This window comes from Dipodomys merriami, unplaced genomic scaffold (assembly GCF_024711535.1).
Source record: "Dipodomys merriami isolate MVZ:Mamm:240054 unplaced genomic scaffold, mDipMer1.0.p SCAF_122, whole genome shotgun sequence".
In the NCBI taxonomy this organism is placed as follows: Eukaryota; Metazoa; Chordata; class Mammalia; order Rodentia; family Heteromyidae; genus Dipodomys; species Dipodomys merriami.
The window spans coordinates 1,739,407-1,758,919 of NW_027202516.1; the positions used below are offsets into that span (position 1 = coordinate 1,739,407).

General features: G+C 52.6%; 1 protein-coding gene across 1 annotated transcript in view; it reads right to left on the reverse strand.

The window, feature by feature from the left end:
- Hcrtr2 (hypocretin receptor 2) overlaps window positions 1-19,268 on the reverse strand; it is a 50,665-nt gene extending 31,397 nt beyond the window's left edge. The window contains exon 1 of the mRNA XM_070017263.1: window positions 19,043-19,268. Coding sequence (XP_069873364.1) covers window positions 19,043-19,268 — 226 coding nt within the window. The remainder of the gene's footprint in view (window positions 1-19,042) is intronic.
- Between the last annotated feature and the right edge of the window lie 245 nt (window positions 19,269-19,513).

Here is a 19,513-nt window from a genome sequence, read left to right on the forward strand (position 1 = left end):
TGGAAACAGACCTGGGTGTCCTCATATGTGCAAGCTGGGTTTAGATGACCACCTCAGAAGCACACACGGTGGTGGTGTGCCAGGGGGCACAGCAGTATGAAGAGAAATATGGGAGATTCAAGGGAGAAGTCACATAGTGCCATTCCTTACAGCAAAGTCATCATTCAGCAAGGTAAATCTTGTTCTTTGACTTCAGCACGACCAATCATGATTTTCCCCAGTCACCGTGGTCCTGGCCTTGGTGCTGGGGCCGGGTGTTCCCCATACCATACACAGCCGGGTCCACGCGGGGCCTCCGGGCTTGCACGCCCCCTGTCCTAGTTACCTTCCAACAATGAATGGAAAGAAAAATATCCAGGTAGGGCTGGATTTTCTTTATTTTCTGTAAGCATTTCCCAGAAACACAGTTGGGAAATGCAGAATGGTGATAAGGGAGAGAGGAAATTAATAAAGACCTCCATCTAGTTTCAGCTGGAGGAAAATGGTCAAGGCCTAACGCTCTACATGATCCAAAGCCTCTGTCTGTGGTGGAAGCAGCCGCGGGCCCGGCGCCTGCACCCAGCCGCTCCCCAGCCCGGCTCACTCCTGCTCAGGCCTGGTGCCCATGCCCAGACGCTCTCCAGATCCCCAGCCCGGCTCACTCCTGCTCAGAGCAGCCGAGGATTGATTTAACGTATTCACTCCCCCGGAATACCTGATTTCTTCATTTCACCCAGGCAAACAGGAGAGAATGTTCATATACTATCTCTGTCAACCCCTCACCTACCATGTTTACACACACACACACACACACATACACACACACTCACACACACACTCCCAGCTTCTTTACACACTCCCCAAATTACATGTACTTGTTCATTATTTCAAACTACAGTCCACGTAGTCATTGTGACGGGCACAGCAGAGACTTTGCCGCTGAGCACGGCCAGGCATGGCCGCGTTCCGTGCCCCCCTTTGCTGTTTGTGGACAGCGCTGGGGTCTGCAGACAGGACCACATCCTCGCCAGGACGCACACCCGCGGGAGCCACACGTCACAGCCCTTTTTGCTCTGGCTATTTTTGATATAGCATCTTGTCTCTCGCCCTTGTTTACATTTTCTGCCGTGGCTGGGATGACATCTGTGTGCCCACACTCTCAGATGTTATTTGAGATGGGCGTCCCACAAACCTTCCCCAGGCTGGTCTGGGACTGGTGTCCTTGTAATCCCCACCTCCAGAACTCGGATTATAGACTTGCGTCACTGCACCAAACTCCTACTGATTTATTACTACCTCGGATATACTGCTACGCAAACCAGCCGTGCGCATGAATTAGACACACATACTCTTGGTAGGTCTGACCAAGGTAGAAGACAACATTGCAGAGTGAAATGAAAGCAGAAGGCAAATCTGCAAATGCAACAATGACCCATCTTCGGTGTGATGACGTGTTGCCGGAGCAAACTGGTTGTAGTTTGGCTTTAAATAGAATTGCATGTGGGTCAGGCTAGTGGAGAGCTGAGGTTAGGGGCGAGGGTGGTAGAGGGTAGGGTGGGTCTAGGGTTGGTTTTGTGGCTGGAGGTAGGGGCAGGATTGTAGATAAGTTTAGGCTTAAGTTCAGAGGTAAGGGTCTAGATTCGGAGCAAATGGGTTGAAATGAGCATTATGGGGCGCTGAGAGCTACAGTTAAAATTAGAGCTAAAAGTAGAGCTGTCGATGCAGATATTTTTAGGGCTAAAAGCAGTTGCGGTGCAGTGGTTTGGGTTACCGCTTTGCTAGGACTCAAGATAGAGTTGAGTTCACACCTGGCGTGCAGCAATTCAGAACTCCGAGGGTTTGTACCACCCACCATCACCCACAATCCTCTGCGCTGGGCTTAGTAAGACAGGGAAAACTATACACCGAGATCCCTGAGGACTGTGGTGTTTGTTACTGACTGTGGCTGGTCTAAATTACTCTTCATCATAGATACGTAGAGTAAAAATATGCAGTGCGTGCATATAGTGTATGCACTGCCTGCACACGTGCGTGCACACACACACACACACACACACACACGCACGCATGTCCTACAAGTTCTCACGCCATCTCCACCGTGCTTTCTCCCTGCATCCTGTGACTGCCCTTCCGCATTGGTCTTCTCTACTTCCTGTCCTTTCCTCTGAGGAAGATGACGTCATAGTGATCCCTTTGGCTTTGGCACGAATGTCACCAGATGCCTAGCAGTGTCAGGATGTTCCTGCTCTAAAACAGAAACTTTTTACCAATCACTCCATGCTTGGGTTTTAGTCTAGTTGTGTTGTCCCATATGATTATGTCTTATTTGATAGCCATTTTTTATTTTATAGACATCCAAAATGCTAACTCCTTTTCACTTCAAAAGTTCCAGACTCAACGACCAAGCATTGTCTCTGACTCTTTCATTGCTTTGGTGTCACTCAATAGTCCTATTTCCAGCCTACACGGCAACACCCACGCGTTCTGAAGTACCGAGCCTGTAGGACACTGAGTGTTATCAGACTGATGGAAAATAGGACAAAATTTCCCAAAATAAATCTCAATTTTCCTATGAATTTATTCTCCATGTTTATTGGAAAATGAAACTCGCAGGTCAGCTTTTCAGTCTTGCAGGATTTCAACAACCATGGAACATACTTACAGAACCACTTTAAATTCTACACAAAGGCATTGCAAAAGCTACTAACCTGGCTTTTCAGATGATATATCTGTTACTTTGTAAGCCCAATGGGTGATAATACGGAAATAGGTCTAGAAAAAAACTCGATAGTTTTACTATTACTTAGAGCAAAATACTATAGTCTTCTTAAGGAAGATGTTTTCTCCAGTTAGAAGTTGGAATGGGTGAATTTGTCCCTCGCGATCTGTGATCTGAGGGGCGGTCCACAGGTGTGCGACACATACCAAGGGACAGAGGGACAATCCTGGGGCACTCATGCTCAGTGCTCCAGTCCCAGCGCAACGTGCTCGATTATCACAGTGAACTGAAAAACGGACACTGACCTTCGCAAAGCTCTTCCCTGTGCTCTGTGGATGAGTCAACTTCCATACCACGACCTGAAGATTGCCTTGTAAAACGGGGAGGCAATGAGATTTGGGGGAGAGTAGTAAGCTTAGCTGTAACAACCAACACTTCTTGTCAGTAATGCCACTGCTTACTTCCCAGTTGGGGAAAATACGAGCCCGACAGTGCTGAAACAATCATTTCTTAGAGAACCCAAGGAGATGCAAAACATTTTCCAGGGAATAAATTCCCCAGCATCAAATCTTTATCGCCAGAATGAACACAGAAGAGACTCAGATGGGCTTGTGACTGACACAGTGTCTCCTCGGACGGCACCCGCCGCAGCCTGCAATCTAGACACACATGTCTATGCACCATATGTGCCGTGTCTAGGAAACGTCCAAACTTACACCTTACAGATTGATTGACTTACTTATCAGTGTAAAGCAGAGGCATCTCTTCTCGAGCCTAATTGCCAAATCAGCCTCGAACCTCAACCCTCATGTGCTGTGTTTTGCTACCGCGTTCCCTTTGGAGGTGGGTTATTGGCCAGCTCGGGAATAGTGAAGGAGAGGCTGGCTTAGCCATCTGTCCACAGCGGACCACATGACACTTGCTGGAGTCTGAGTTTCCTTTTTTCCCTGATTTAAAGGATTGAGGACTTTTCAGTGGAAATTACACGTCTAAAATCTCAGTGTGGACAGGTCCCCAGAGTGATGGTTTAGATTCCTTGTCATCCTCCTTTTCCTCCCATTATCATCGTAGTTTCAACGTCATTGCTGAAATTTTGGTGTGTACCAACATTCTTGAAATCCTATTTGGGGAGCAGATTCTGACATTTGTGTCTTCATAAATCATAGGCACCGAATCTGAGGCAGATCTTCTCCAGGCTTTGGTGTGCGGTGCAATACGTTTCATCTTCGTAACAATCCTGCACTTCTTCCCTGACATTATCCGTTAACTGAGCTTGTAAATAGCAATACGTGAGAGATTTTGCTTGGGGTTTCAAAGGATGCACAGAAAAAGAAAGTGACTTCTATTGGAAATCACAGACTGGAGGACATAGAATAACACTGTGTGGTATTAATTGTCCGATGAAGTGAATTACACTCATCTTCCCAGACTTCTGAGATGTACCTTTCCATAGAAGATTAATTTAAAGGACATTGTTTGTTTGTTTTTTTAATGCATGGGTGTGAGATCAGGTAATCCTTGTAAGATTTAAAAAAATATACTGAGGTCATTTTGCAGAAGAGAAAGTCAAGAATAAAATAATCTGTAAGAAAGAAATTGTTGACATTCTCATAGTCAATGTGCTTTGTTCCTTGGCCTGGCTGTCTATGAATACTACTTAAAGATACACAGGAACAAAACAGAATATTGGCTTTCAGTTCAGCTTATTTCACCAGACCTGGCTGCTTACCTATCCTCCCTGCTTCAGAGTCTAATTTTCACCATAAAACTTACTGCATCAAACTTATTGTAGTCAAACCCAAACATTTATTTTCTTTTCACCCCAATTTCAAACTGGCTGGACTCCAAGGTCCCACAGCTCAATAAACAGTAGCAACATCTACTTATGTAGCAAGGAAATGTTGAGTTCTTTCTTCTTCTTATACCCATTTGCAATAATCAGCAAACCCTCTGGTCCTGATACCAAAAGATCTATCCTAAATATCACCACCAGTCGGCAAGTTCTCCATGCCAAGGAAGTCCAGGCATTTTAACTTGTGCTGCTATGAGCAGTAAGTACTTTTTTGAACTGGTGAATTTGTTTACGTGGTAAAATGTCTTGTCACATGCTATGACAGCATTGCAGGCTGATCATTATGTATGCACATATATGTGTGTTTCTATTCCTTTTGCATATCCACACAGAAAAACACCAACTACCAAGTTTATTATTCGTAGCATGTTGGACAACAAGGGCCAACTCCTGCTACACAAGTGTCCGTGGCTTGTTCTCTAGCAATCCAACTCAACCTGCCTTCACACACACCCCTGGATCCTGCTCCCGCTACACTTACCTGTCTTTCTGTACTCCCTGTCCCTGAGAAGGAAAAAGAAAGGTCCATGGGGACTTCCCTTGGCCAAAGGCCGGGATGAACCATCAGATGGTATTTGTGCACCTTTCAAGCCTCACATCCTCTAACTATATCCTCACAGACTAGAGGATATAGAATAACACTGTGTGGTATTAATGTGGTATTCATCTCTAACTTACCAACTTCTCTCTCCAGAGTGCCTTTTATATTGAGTTCATTGTTTAAAATCAGTTCCATTTTCTCGACTTTAATTATCATAGTGCTGAGGAATCTCAACAGACTGCTCACTAGTTTTTCAGTGTATGGTCAACCCCTTGACCTACATGAGCTTTCTTTTAAGAAGCTCTGACATATTAAAACAAAGTTACTTTAAAACATTCTAGGATTTTCACAACTCGCGGACCAATGAAACACCCAACAGACAAAACTGGGTCAGAGGCCGGCATGTGAGGCTCCAGACAACGCAAATCACCTGGTGAGCTGGCGCCGCTGTTACTTGAAATTACTCAGGAAAGCTTTTGAAGATGCGTGTTTTACAGGAATACTCTGAACGACATTTTTGGCATCATTGATGACCCAATTATCAGTAGATCTCCAAGTTATTACAAATGTCTGACTTCCCCAAATTAGGTAGGTACAACTTCTTTTCGCTTTTGCTTCCAAAATTATATTCCTAAGCACACAAATGCGAGACCCAACGTTCCTCCTCACTGAAGGCGAGCTTCTACCCCAGGCAGAGCTAGCTCCTCTCTCTGCGTTCTAGAAAAGCACAGCTGCGCTGTCTCCTCCACACCACGGCCCAGTGCGTGCAGCTTGGTCTTGGCCACAAGATTAGAAACCCTTCCCAGGTAAGACCATGCCTCTATTTCCTCCACACAACGCCATAGAACAGATTACCCGTTGTGGGTGTTCAAGAAATAGTTGCTGAATGAAATAAGAAAAGGTAAAGTAGCTCCAAACTAGAGGAGCCCCGGGAGATCACAGTGCTGGCTCACGGTGCTTCATTTTTCTGTTTGCCTCGTCCTGAAACAGACGGGAGCCTTTGCTTGCTTAGCCTTTGGCGTCTGCGCAGTTGATAACGGTGTTCATTCTGACAAGCCACCAAACCACAATCACAGAATTTCAGTGTTGCTGATGATAGCGCAGCACCTTGAGAGTGATGTTATACAGTCTCATTTACCAGGAAGAAAAGCAAACGCAGTCTGGCTTGCCTCTTGCTCATGAGCTCCTCCTCCTCCTCCTCCTCCGATCCACCCCGTGGTGGTGAGCAGGCCTGCAGTGGGCCCAGCGCCCCCCGTGGTGGTGAGCAGGATCCTGCAGTGGGCTCAGCGCCGGGTGTCCAGGAACCCCCCCCCGCCCCCCGCTGCCCATCCACCAGAGCATTGGGAGGAGACCTTGTGATTCCCTTCCGTTTCCCTCATCTCATTTTTCAACCTTCTGTGAAAACTAGCATACACCTACTGTGAAAAGAGGAAAGGATCCAAAAAACATGACACGCCACCGACCCACTCTTTCAAGAATTCCAAGTTCAAGTGGGACTGAAACAACTACTCTGCCGCCAAGATTAAGCTCTGAGGGAAAGGAGCGAAGAAGCAGCTGACCACATGACCGGCTACAGGATTAAGACAGTCAATGACAAACAGTTTTTTGGGGAGCGGGTGGTCCTGGGGTGGAATTCGGGGTCCCTGGGTGGGATTCGATTTTCTTTCTCTCTTTGCCTCAGTGGCCTACTGGTCAGGACTGCACACTGTCCCCACAGTACCTCCTGGAGTTGGGGCTCCTAGTACTGCCCCCCCAGCGCGTTGACTGACACGGTGCCCACTGCCCCGACTCCAGCCTTCCCACCTCAGACTCCACAGAAGCTGCCAGCTGTCCTGTGAGCCACCGCCCTGCACAGGGCAAACACTCCGGTGGAGAGTTTCGCCATCAGGGAACTGCCACAGCTCTAGAAAGCCCCGTAAGTACGTTCTACCGCGGTTACCTTCGTCACAAGTAAAAACCATCCTCACAAACTGGATGGTTCCGAGGTCTGCCGTGTCAACAAGGCCACTCACCTCGGGGCACGAGTGCACTCTGGTGTTTTCCCTCGCTTCCTCCTTCCCGCCACCCCTTCGTCCTGCTCTTGGCTCACGTGTGTATATGCACATGAAAGTGCATGTGGGTGTGCGATCTATGTGCATGTGTGTACCTATGTGTGCTTGTGTCATACATGTGTGTATGTATACAGTTGCCTTGCATGCACACATACATGTGTGCACATGTGCATGCATGAGCATTGTGCTGTCACATGCATGAATAGGCATGTGTGTGGGCACACTTGCATGTGCCCTGTGTGCGTGTGTATATGGGCATGTGTCCTTGTGTACACACGCATGTGTGTGTGCAGGCACGGTACGTGCAGTGCAGAGGTGTGGGAAGCCTCCGGGAGCCTCCTGACACACTGAGCTCAGGTCGAGGTCTGCTCAGTTCTTCGCAGAAAACATGAAGTCACGGTAACATTTCGTCCCAGGTCTCTCCCATCATTCAGAACAGGGAAAGCCAAGTGTTTCCTTAGACTTCAGAAACCAGGGATTATTTTAAAGTAGAGGTAATTTAAGCAGAAGTCTTGCACATTACGTGTTCTTCTCGGTGATTGCAGAACTACAGCGTTTCATTTCCAAGGATCTTTGTGTTCTTTCCTTGAAATAATAAAAAGTGACAATACCACCGCTTAGAAATCACACTGCTTACGAGAAGCACAAGGTGGCTTCATGGTGGCGGCCGAGGCATCACAATGCCAGGTGGGGCAGGGTGGGGGTGGTGGAGTTCCTGGAGCGTCTCAGATAACTGTATAATACTCAATAACTCAATAACAATACTGTAAAACACTTGTCCCAGTCATGCATTGACCAGCGTATGGCAAGGGCGCAGCTCCGTGCCTGTCATATTCAAGCGAAAACCACCACAAAGAAGAGTAAGTAGGCTGTACCCCAAGGATCACAAACATCATTCAAATGACTGGGACTTGGCTTTTGATCATTACACGGAGGAAATGTGAAGCCTGCCATCTGTTCTTTAAAGGAAGTATCTGTATCCGCATCTAGGGTAAACAGCCCTCCTCCTAGAGAGCAGAACACTAATTCACAGGGTGGCCAACACGACTGCATTCTTGGAATTGTTCTAGGCTCTAGGGGTGTGGGGAAAAGAGTCACCCCAGCAAATATGATTTCATGTAGCCAAGTCTGGGCCTGAAAATGAAGGAGAACTTGACAGGGGAGGGGGGAGAGGAGGAAGAGGAGGAGGAGGGGAGGGGGAGAGGAGGAAGAGGAGGAGGAGGGGAGGGGAGAGGAGGAAGCAGAGGAGGAGGGCAGGGGGAGAGGAGGAAGAGGAGGAGGAGGGGAGGGGGAGAGGAGGAAGAGGAGGAGGAGGGGAGGGGGAGAGAAGGAAGAGGAGGAGGAGGGCAGGGGGAGAGGAGGAAGAGGAGGAGGAGGGGAGGGGGAGAGGAGGAAGAGGAGGAGGAGGGCAGGGGGAGAGGAGGAAGAGGAGGAGGAGGGGAGGGGAGAGGAGGAAGTGGAGGAGGAGGGGAGGGGGAGAGGAGGAAGAGGAGGAGGAGGGGAGGGGAGAGGAGGAAGCAGAGGAGGAGGGGAGGGGGAGAGGAGGAAGAGGAGGAGAGCCATTAGGAGGATGCGGACACAGCAGGGGTGGAGGGGGAGGGGTGGGGACAGTCTCCAGGACTCTGAGGACACCTTCCTGCCATGGCCAATGGCCCCAGGAAAGCAGCTCCCACAGCCCACACCTCCGTCTGTCCCTCCTCCCCGCAGAACACACTGCGTTCCCGGGGAAATCACTGGATCCCTGTCACCTGGGGCTGGGTGGCATCTGTGTCACATGTTTTATATTTGAAGAACTGCGTCCTAATCATGCAGGAAGAAACCAATAGTGTATTATTCACATTCGTAACACTCAACATCAAGATGTGCTTGTGTCTATGTGTGTGGTGTGTGTATGTGTTATTGTCTTCGTGTTTTTAGGCTCTTTTGTTCTTAATTTCCCCTTTCCTCAGGATATTTTGGGTTCTTGCCAGGGACCAATGGCAAATTTAATATACTTGGTGTGGGGGGGGGCGGGGAGCGGGGGAGTGAAGTACTGACTTCACGGAAAATCGGAGCCCTTCCTGGTAACAACCTCCTCTTGTTTCGTTTTTGTGTGCAAAGTAAAAATCAAGTCCAGGTGCATACTTATGCTAGTAATTACTAAGCCCCTTCTTCGGTTGATAAAAATTTACCTGTCTATTCGCTTCTGGGGTTTCTATAGCTGAGAACTGTTGTGTAATGATTCTTTTTGAAGAGATGGAGCTGCTCACCATTTTTCACCATGAAAATTTGACTCAGGAGCTAGATGGTTTCTCAAGCACCTAGCCATAGCTCCCTAGATCCGCCATAAATATTAGCACACACTTCACCAGCTAAGAAAGATAAATTGCTTTAAGAAAGTTATATATAAACAATGTGACTTTCTCCTGGAGTGAGTGATTCATCAAACTTGTCGCGTATGGACAAATTCAACCCTTAGTGTCCATCTCCAGAGAGGTAGGGATCAAGTTCAGTCATCCTGCGGCTATGAACCACTTTTAAGGAGCTGAATAGTGTTCAAAGCTCTCTGAGAACCCAGGAAAGGATATTACAATTTTAATCCGTGCTGTAATTTCAGCACGACCTGAGAATCACAGTATGTTTGGAAACCACCGACCCCTTTAGGATGTCACCATGCCGACCACAGAGAAGTGCTTACTCACAGGTCCCCCCCACCCCCACCTGCCCCGGGGCCCATGGACCTTCTCCACTTAGTATTTGAATGCCATAGAGATATCACAGAGCACTGAAAACTACTTTCCAAGTGTGATTTAGAAATTATTTCCTGGAGGGGGCTGGGAAGGTGGCTCAGTGGTAGAGTGCTTGCCTTGCATGCATGAGGCCCTGGGTTCGATTCCTCAGCACCACATAAGCAGAAAAAGCCACAAGTGGTGCTGTGGCTCAAGTGGTAGAGTGCTAGCCTTGAGCTGAAGAGCTGAGGGACAGCACCCAGACCTAGAGTTCAAGCCCAGGACTGGCAAAAAAAAAAAAAAATTATTTCCTGGAGATCCAGACTGTAGACGCATACATCTTAGGCCAATCTTCTCCCGATGAGCCACATCCTCAGAATGCGAATGAAAATATTTAGCAAGTGATAAGTAATTTAGAAAAATGAATTGGGATTTGAAAAGTTTTAAATCTTTGTTTCCCACTTTTATGTCACACTCTAAATGACAAATAAAAGATGAATGAGAAACTAATGAACCATTGCAGCCCAGGTGAGTCTTTGCAGAGTGAGACTTTGTGTAGAATGTTGGAAAATATGAATAGGGCACGGGGGTACAAGATTTATAATTATGTCTTCCAGAAGAGAAATAAGAAAATTGCTTTCCAAATGTACATGTTTGGTGAAGTGGAAACACCCCACGTTTCTGTTAAACACACACATGCGTGGACCACATTCCTCTTTTCATCTTTCTTCTTCATTTTCTCAATCTCTCTTTCCCCAATAAAACATCTTGGGAGTAACTGGCTGTCTCTGGAATTCTGATCATACTTCTCTTTGGCAGGTTTATTCCCCATTGAAGTTGGTCCGACTGTGAACCAAGACAGGACAAATCCCAGTACGAGAACTCACCAGGCCCTCTCCCTTTGGACGTGTTCTTCTCCATCATTTTCAGCATGCTCTCCTGGAAAATGAAAACTAATGGTGGCACTCTCCTTAAAATGCTCTAATGGCACCCAGCGTGAATGCATACCTCTGTATGGTTCCCGGGCCATTCAGGCCCGGCCCTGATCTACTGCTCCAGCCTCCTCTCCAGACTCTCCTCATCTAGGTGCACACAGTATTACCCGGCTGCTCCACATTCTCTTCACAGCCAGGCTACTTCATGCCTCTTTGCTTTTGCATCTGGTTTCTCTGCCTAGAACATCCATACCCAATTTTCTCCACCCAGATAACTTGAGTCATCTTGGGTGTCACATCCTCCTCCTGTATTTCCGCGTGGTCTGCGGAGTGGGGCGAAGGGTCGTTCTCTGCTTCTGCCTGCAGTCTGGCCACATCGGCAGAGATTGCTTGATATGCCTCTGTCTCGCTCTCTCCTCTCGAGATCCTAGCACAGAAACTGGTACGGAGCCTCCTGATATTATCAGCTACTCTGACCATCAGAGATCCAAACATCGGCTGTCTGTAGATACTTAACTCCTCTCCAGTCACGTCTGCAAGTTCATGTGAAGGGAAGGAGCCTTCAGGGAGGGTTTGGCTTCGGCTGTGAGACAGCACGCTCTCAGCCAGCCAGCCTGGTAACCCTGCTCCAGACCCTCACATCACCTGCAGCAGAGCACATCATAGTTTGGCAAAAGAGCCGGTACATTCCCCCCCCCCCCGCCGCCGTTCACTCTTGTCCTAACATGAACATCTTAGGATTTGTACCCCAGTTCATGAACCCAAATGCATTATGTTAGACCCTTCTGGGATGGAAACCGCCGGAAGCTCATTTGCACCGCCCTGCGAAGCGCCTGTCACACAGGGACACGCTGGGCCATGGAAATCAACCCAGACTGAAGGACTTGCTTCCAAGCTGCCCACCCCGCCGCTAGCAGAGTGCCCGTCCTCACGGCCGGGGAGCTCAGCTCTGCAGCTCCACAGGCTGCTCGGAAGAAAAGATTTCAGAGCAGGAGCGCGTCCCAAGCGGGAATCGGTCCTCTCTGGTGATGTAATCCTGGATGTGCCTTCTCGCTGTGTCTCGCATCTGGGCCAGATTCGTGATGACCGGGAAGAGAAGCGTCCAGGTGTGGGGGTGGCGAGGCCGCCTGGGCCCCACGGGGACTTTAAACTCGACCAAGGGCTCGGAGTTGTCTTGCTTTCTTTTAGTGCCTGGGTTTACTTCCAGGCAGGCACGCTTCCATTTAAGCCACAGTCCATCCCTGTTCTGCTTTGGTTATTTTTAGTTTTGCCAAGAGTTGGTTTGGACCAGCACTCTGCTACCTCAGCTCTCTGATGCAGCTGGGATTACAGGCACGCACCATCATGTGCTCAGGGAGCTTGGCACTGTAGCATCCCTACCTATGGATCGATGTGAGATCTCTCCCCAGCGGTGTACTAGGTAAAAGGATCGCCTCACACCGGGAACAAAGATGAGATGAACAAAAGTGGTCATAAGAGCTATTGAGAAGACTGATCCAGTCACACGTGGTCTGCTCAACAGCACCCTGGGGCCGACAGTCGGAGTCTAGAGGCCGTGGCTTCCGTGGGGAGGAGGCTGCAGCACCCTTCACCTCGGGGAAGTCCACCACCTCTTCAGTCAAGTCCACAGGAACTGGAGTTTTGAAGTCAATAGCAACTTTTTAAAAATGTGTAACTATATTTGAAAACAGAAAGAAAGCGACCAAGCGCTTTAGGTTGTGTCTGGCCTAAGGTGCTCAGCTCTCAATCTTAAATCATGCCTCAAGATGACACTTCCACAAGATAAAGACCCCAGGCCACAGCGACCAACCTTTCTGTTTTCCCAGTGACTCATCCCCTACCCCAGAAGCGCAAAAGCTCATTGACAGCACCTGCCCTACCTTGGAGTTGTAATGGAGCCTGACCTGGATTAGCACATCAAGTGAGCTCATCCAGAGCTGGAGCCGAAGACCACAGTCCATCAGAGGGGGGCAGGGCAGCCACCCAGGGCAGCCAGCCAGGACAGCTGTGGTCCAGACGGCTTCCCAGCCCCGCCCCTCCACCCTTCAGCCTCAGAAGACACAGGAGAGGGAGAAAAAGGAACAGAAGCAGCCTGGAGCACAGAATCCATGCGCTCCTTGAGGTCTGACCACGCCTGGGCATGGGTTAAAATGGCTGGTTGTTCTTTTTCTTGTTTGTGAAACAAAGCTATTAATTGGTTTGTGGTGAGCTGGCTGCAAGACACCAGCAGAAGGTAGGTGATGGGCTGGGGCTCAAGTGCCAGCTCATCCTCCACTTCCCCACAGCCAGAGGAGGAGGGTGGGAGAGCCACAGCAGGGCGCCACCCACAGGTCCCTGGGGAAACACCACGCCCATCCCAAGGAGGAGGGCGTGGGAACAAAACACAGCACCTTCTTCCCAAGGCCTCCAGCCCTGCAGTCGGGTGCCTGTGCCATGCCTTTGGAACGCGGACAGGTGTGGTGACGTGAAATGTCAAGTATTAGTAAAACAGAAAACAATGAAATTTCATGCAAATACGTGGGATATAATTTGGTATGTGAACACTGCAAACATCAGGATGAAATTTAAAATCTAGAACACAGTATTTGTGCTTGATTTTTTGATTTGACCTCTTTGAAATAACTATTTTGTTTGGCATTGATATGCATACAAACACAAAGTGCATAGCGTGTCTATGATATATCTATATGTGTGTATAGATACATATATATATGGTTGGACATAAGCAAATCTATTATACCTGTCAGTGACACATCAACAAAAATGTTGACATGGTGGTGCACGCCTGTAATCCCAGATATTTGGGCAGCATAAATAAGATCATGGTAAAGGTTGACCCCAGAAAACAAGTGTGAGACCCTGCCTGAAAATAAAGTGAAGAGGGGTGGGGGCAGGGCTCAGGTGTTTGGGCACCTGCCTTGCTCTAGGTGTGTGGAGCTCTAGGTGTGAAGCCCAGCAGCACCAAATAATACATGCATACATCAGTGATTTTCTCCTAGGCATCGAAATAGTGGGGGAGGATGTAACAATCACTTCCACTTCTGGGCCATAAAGCTATCTTTGTAGAAAGCACTTTTAATGCCAACCTTCCCTCATACCAAACATCCAGTTTATCTTGACTTCATTGGGAAAATTCTTCTATTGACAATGGACTTTTTTTAAAAACTGAGTTTAATGAACTTATTGCATGTTTATAGCTAGAACACTAACAGTAGATGAAATGATGAATGTGCTAAGTGAATGAGGCACCGAGCAGGGAGATTTAAGTGGAAAGAAGCAGAATGACGAATGAGCCCCTACTTAGGATTTCATGGACAGGTGATAGCCACGGTTACACAGTACGTGTGAGGAGACTGAGAGAAAGATCTGCTATGAAGAGAGAGAGTGACCAAAAAAGAAAAAGAAAAACCATTTACCCACACCCCTAGGAAAATGCCCCACTGGGAAATGGTGGGGGAAGAGGCCACAAAGAGTTCCCGGGTCAGAGATGCTGAGCCAGAGCAGCAGACACACTGGTGAACCATGAGAGAAAGCGCTTCCAGGAGTGGAAAGGCAGACAGACGGGCAGGGCACGCTCCGGACATGTCTCCATAGAGAAAGCCCATGTACTGCACTGCACCGCGATCCAAATTCTACCAGGCAAGAAGTGCCAATCCCAATGTGGTATGAGAAACACAAGCACTTCTGAAACTTGCTAGTGATCACACGGAGCAAAAAGCATAGCTGGACTAATGTGCCTAGTCAAGGGGTGGTTTTCCACGCTTTATGTGGAGATAATTGTGAGCGAGGTAGAGGCATACCAAGTCAAGCATGGCCTGTCTTTTGGCGTGGAAGCAAGAGAGGCAGACACCTGGAAAGTTAGAAGCAACTGCAGACATCTTTATCTCCAATCCCCACCAAGTTATTAGCAGTAGACATCGCAGCCAACCAAGATCTCTGCCACTTGACATGTGCATTCACCTTAAAAACATGAGATGACTAAAATAATAGTGACTAGATACATCTACCTGACTATAATATGCAATATTAATAGGAACAGGCTATAGGTGGTCTTGTTTTGAACATATTGCAAAAACATAAATAAAAACCTCCTTCCCCAAATAAATTTCCCACACATTCTTCCCCTGGCCTTGAAAACCCACAAAGAGAGATGCGCGTAGCTTTTCATGAGGGCATGCACACTTGTGAAGTCTCCTTGACAGTAATTTGTGCCTTCTTGTGAATGGCTTTGTCATTTCTTTCCTGGAAATTGTGTTCTGTCTCTGTAATGAGCATCAACTCGTGGAGGGGAGGTGCTGGGGATAGGTGTGGAGAGGAAAGGGGTGGGTGGCCAGGGCTTGGTTGACCAAGTACATCCGGTTAAGTCACAATCCACAGAGGCTTGTCTGGAGGAGTGACCTCCAGTGGACAGCATTGTATCTGTGAGTTCAACAAGGCAGCCAGCTACAGGAGCATGCAGAGGCAGCCAGACCGCAGAGGCAGGGTCCGTGGGGTGTGGGTTCACCTGTGCAGCGATGGTGCCTGTTTATCTTGCAGGAATCCTATGACATCTTGTCCTGATACTCTGCATGCAATCACTCCTATGGGGAGGGGTGGCAAAAAGGCACTTCTCAATTTAATCTCGCTTGCACATTTGACAGCAGCATCAAAGAACAGAGGTTGCCTGTGAATAATGCCACTGCTCATTTGTTTAAATGTCAACCCTAAACCTCATCTGTGTGCAGAGAGTGCATCAGTGGAGAATGAGTTTCAGCTGGGCTGTAGGGGATTTCAGTGCCATTCAGTCCTGAGGAGAAGAGCTACTGGGATCTGGAGAGCAGAGTGCCTTGAGCAAATCTCTCTCTAAGCTGAATGGAAGTGTCTGTTTCAGCACTGGGGACTGTGGACAGCGCCGGCTCCCTGGCTATTAGGAACAACTTCCTCTTGAAACTGAAGGCTGGGCATTCCAGGTTTATGCAGAGCAAACATGACATCGCACCAGGCAAGAGCACATTTTTACCACGAAGGTGAGGCAGGATATAAAATTAGGGAAGGGAAGTAGTTGCTGCTAAATGGATAAGAGCCATTCTCTTGTGCAATCACAGTCCAGCACGGGAAGGGTTCTGGTGGGCAGAGGAGCAGTGCATTGACCGCTGCGCTGCACTGGCAGTGACCACAGAGCAGGGCGGGCAGGAAGTGCCCGGTGCCCTGACCACACAGCAGGGCGGGCAGGAAGTGCCCCCGGTGCCCTGACCACACAGCAGGGCGGGCAGGAAGTGCCCCCGGTGCCCTGACCACACAGCAGGGCGGGCAGGAAGTGCCCGGTGCCCTGACCACACAGCAGGGCGGGCAGCAAGTGCCCCCGGTGCCCTGACCACACAGCAGGGCGGGCAGGAAGTGCCCCCGGTGCCCTGACCACACAGCAGGGCGGGCAGGAAGTGCCCAGTGCCCAGTGCCCTGACCACACAGCAGGGTGGGCAGGAAGTGCCCAGTGCCCTGACCACAGAGCAGGGCGGGCAGCAAGTGCCCCCGGTGCCCTGACCACACAGCAGGGCGGGCAGGAAGTGCCCGGTGCCCAGTGCCCTGACCACAGAGCAGGGCGGGCAGGAAGCCCCCGGTGCCCTGACCACAGAGCAGGGCGGGCAGCAAGTGCCCCCGGTGCCCTGACCACAGAGCAGGGCGGGCAGCAAGTGCCCCCGGTGCCCTGACCACAGAGCAGGGCGGGCAGCAAGTGCCCCCGGTGCCCTGACCACAGAGCAGGGCGGGCAGCAAGTGCCCCCGGTGCCCTGACCACAGAGCAGGGCGGGCAGCAAGTGCCCCCGGTGCCCTGACCACACAGCAGGGCGGGCAGCAAGTGCCCGGTGCCCTGACCACACAGCAGGGCGGGCAGCAAGTGCCCGGTGCCCTGACCACAGAGCAGGGCGGGCAGCAAGTGCCCCCGGTGCCCTGACCACACAGCAGGGCGGGCAGGAAGCCCCCGGTGCCCTGACCACAGAGCAGGGCGGGCAGGAAGTGCCCCCAGTGCCCGGTGCCCTGACCACAGAGCAGGGCGGGCAGGAAGTGCCCCCGGTGCCCTGACCACAGAGCAGGGCGGGCAGGAAGTGCCCGGTGCCCAGTGCCCTGACCACACAGCAGGGCGGGCAGGAAGTGCCCCCGGTGCCCTGACCACACAGCAGGGCGGGCAGCAAATGCCCAGTGCCCTGACCACAGAGCAGGGCGGGCAGCAAGTGCCCCCGGTGCCCTGACCACAGAGCAGGGCGGGCAGGAAGTGCCCGGTGCCCTGACCACAGAGCAGGGCGGGCAGCAAGTGCCCCCGGTGCCCTGACCACAGAGCAGGGCGGGCAGGAAGTGCCCCCGGTGCCCTGACCACAGAGCAGGGCGGGCAGGAAGCCCCCCGGTGCCCTGACCACAGAGCAGGGCGGGCAGGAAGCCCCCGGTGCCCTGACCACAGAGCAGGGCGGGCAGGAAGCCCCCGGTGCCCTGACCACAGAGCAGGGCGGGCAGGAAGCCCCCCTCCCTCCCCAGACGCGACTCCCCTGGGCTGGCAGCCTCTGGGGAGGAAGGAGCACGTGGTTAGAGCTTCCCAGATCCCGAGTGGAATAGCAATGAGGAATTTGGGATCTGAGGTCAGAGAGAACCACACGGAATCTCAATCCCGTCCTCCAACCAGCTCCCCTAAGGGATGTTGTGGGGGAGTCCGCCGTGAGCGGCAGGTGCTGCTCGGTGTGGGAGGTTTTGGTTCTTACCTAGGCTCCTCATAGTACCACAGGGCCACGCGGGCGGCCACGCGCCCTGACAGCGCACCCCGCACCCGGGCAGAGGCGGTGTACACGGCGCACGGCCTCTCTGCCCGCAGGCCCCGCCGTCTGCTCCCCCCCCCCCCCCGCTCGCGCCCCACGTTTTCACCAAAGGTAACACGAAGTATCCCGAAACCACGTAGGAAAAGCAAGGGAAGTTCGGAGAGAAGGGTCACCCCTGGACCGCAGCCCGGAATGGAGATCTCTGCCGGGCGATCGGCTGGCGCCCGGCCCGCTGCGCCCCCAGACCCCCGGGAGCAGGCAGGGGTTCCCCAGGCGTCCTCCACGTGCAGCCCTGAATCTTTGCTTTGGACTCCAGGGCTCGCCTGCCTCCTGCCTCGCCCCTCCAGCCCAGCATTCCATAACCCAGAACCAGCTGCTTCTGCGCCCACAGACCGCTCCCCCCCACCATGAGCCCGGTTTGCAGTCCCCTCTCCCCGAGCGCCCCAGTGCGCAGCGCCTCCCTCCCCGTGCGCCCAGGTGCGCAGCCGGAACCCTCCCGCCATTCATCCCCGGCTGTCTCCATTCGCTTCCATTCACAATCCCAGCCCCACCGCCTGCTCCTTCCCCGGGGACGGTTCTCCTCCGGCCCTGACCACCCCCAGCGCGCCTGCCCAGCCAGAGGCCGGAGGTCGGGGTGGGGAGGCCGGAGGGGACCCCGCGCGCGCGCGCGCGCACTGGGCTCAGCTCAACCTGGGGGTGTGTGGGGGGAATCCGTGGACGCAAATGTGTGCTGCGGCTGACGACGCGCGTCCTCCGGGAGGAACCGAATCCGGGTTGAATGGAAGGCGGAAAGCTGAATGGAGAGGGGAGGGCGGGTCCGGGCCGGGTCCCCGGGTCCCCCAGCCCCGCGCCGCCGGCCTCCCCGACCGCCCCGCCCTCCCGCCCGGCTCCCGGTGCCCGCGCCCGGGTCTGGACCGCGGGGGCGGCGCGGCCCCGCCGGGCAGGCACCGCGCAGCGCAGCGCCCGCCGCAGCCCTGCCCTCGCGCCCGCCCCGCCGGCGCCCCTGCCCGCCGGACCCCAGCCCCCGGCCTGCGGAGACGCGGCCCCGGCCGCCCTTCCAGACTCTCCCGGGGACCAGGGAACTTTCTGCTTTCTTTCTGCATCCACCAAACCAAGCCCACCCGAAAGCGGGGTTCGGATCCCTCTGCGTGCAGAAGGGGGCTCGGGTCCCGGGGCGCAGTGGGGCGCCGTGGGGAGGAGGCTCGGGTTCGGGGGCGCAGTGGGGCGCCGTGGGGAGGGGCTCGGGTCCCGGGCGCAGTGGGGCGCCGTGGGGAGGGGGCTCGGGTCCCGGGGCGCAGTGGGGCGCCGTGGGGAGGGGGCTCGGGTTCGGAGGCGCCGGGGGCGCCGTGGGGAGGGGGCTCGGGTTCGGAGGCGCAGTGGGGCGCCGTGGGGAGGGGGCTCGGGTTCGGGGGCGCCGGGGGCGCGGGGGTACGGGGGGCCGGGGGAAGTTGCTCCGGCGCCGGGCGCGGGCCGCTCACCCAGGACGTTCCCGACCAGGGCCACGACGAACACGACGATGTAGCCGGCGATGAGCGCCCACTCGTAGTCCTTGGGGCGCAGGTACTCCCGCCACAGGTACCGCAGGAACTCGGCGTCCTCGTAGTCGCTGGGCCCCGGCGGCTCCCAGGTCCCGTTCGGCTCCGGGCCCCACGTCCAGTTCCGGCGGGGGACGGGGGCGGGGTCCTCCGGCCTCCGGCTGGACATCGCGGGTCGGTCTGGCGGGGTCAGGGCGCCGCCGGCTCCATCCGCGGGAGAGGAGCGAGCAGCCAGCCAGGCAGCAGCGGGAAGGCAGGGAGGGAGGGACGGGGAGGGGAGGGGGGAGAGGGAGGGAGGGAGAGAGAGAGAGAGAGAGAGAGAGAGAGAGAGAGAGAGAGAGAGAGAGAGAGAGAGGGAGAGGGAGAGGGAGGGAGAGAGAGAGAGAGAGAGGGAGGGAGAGAGAGAGAGGGAGA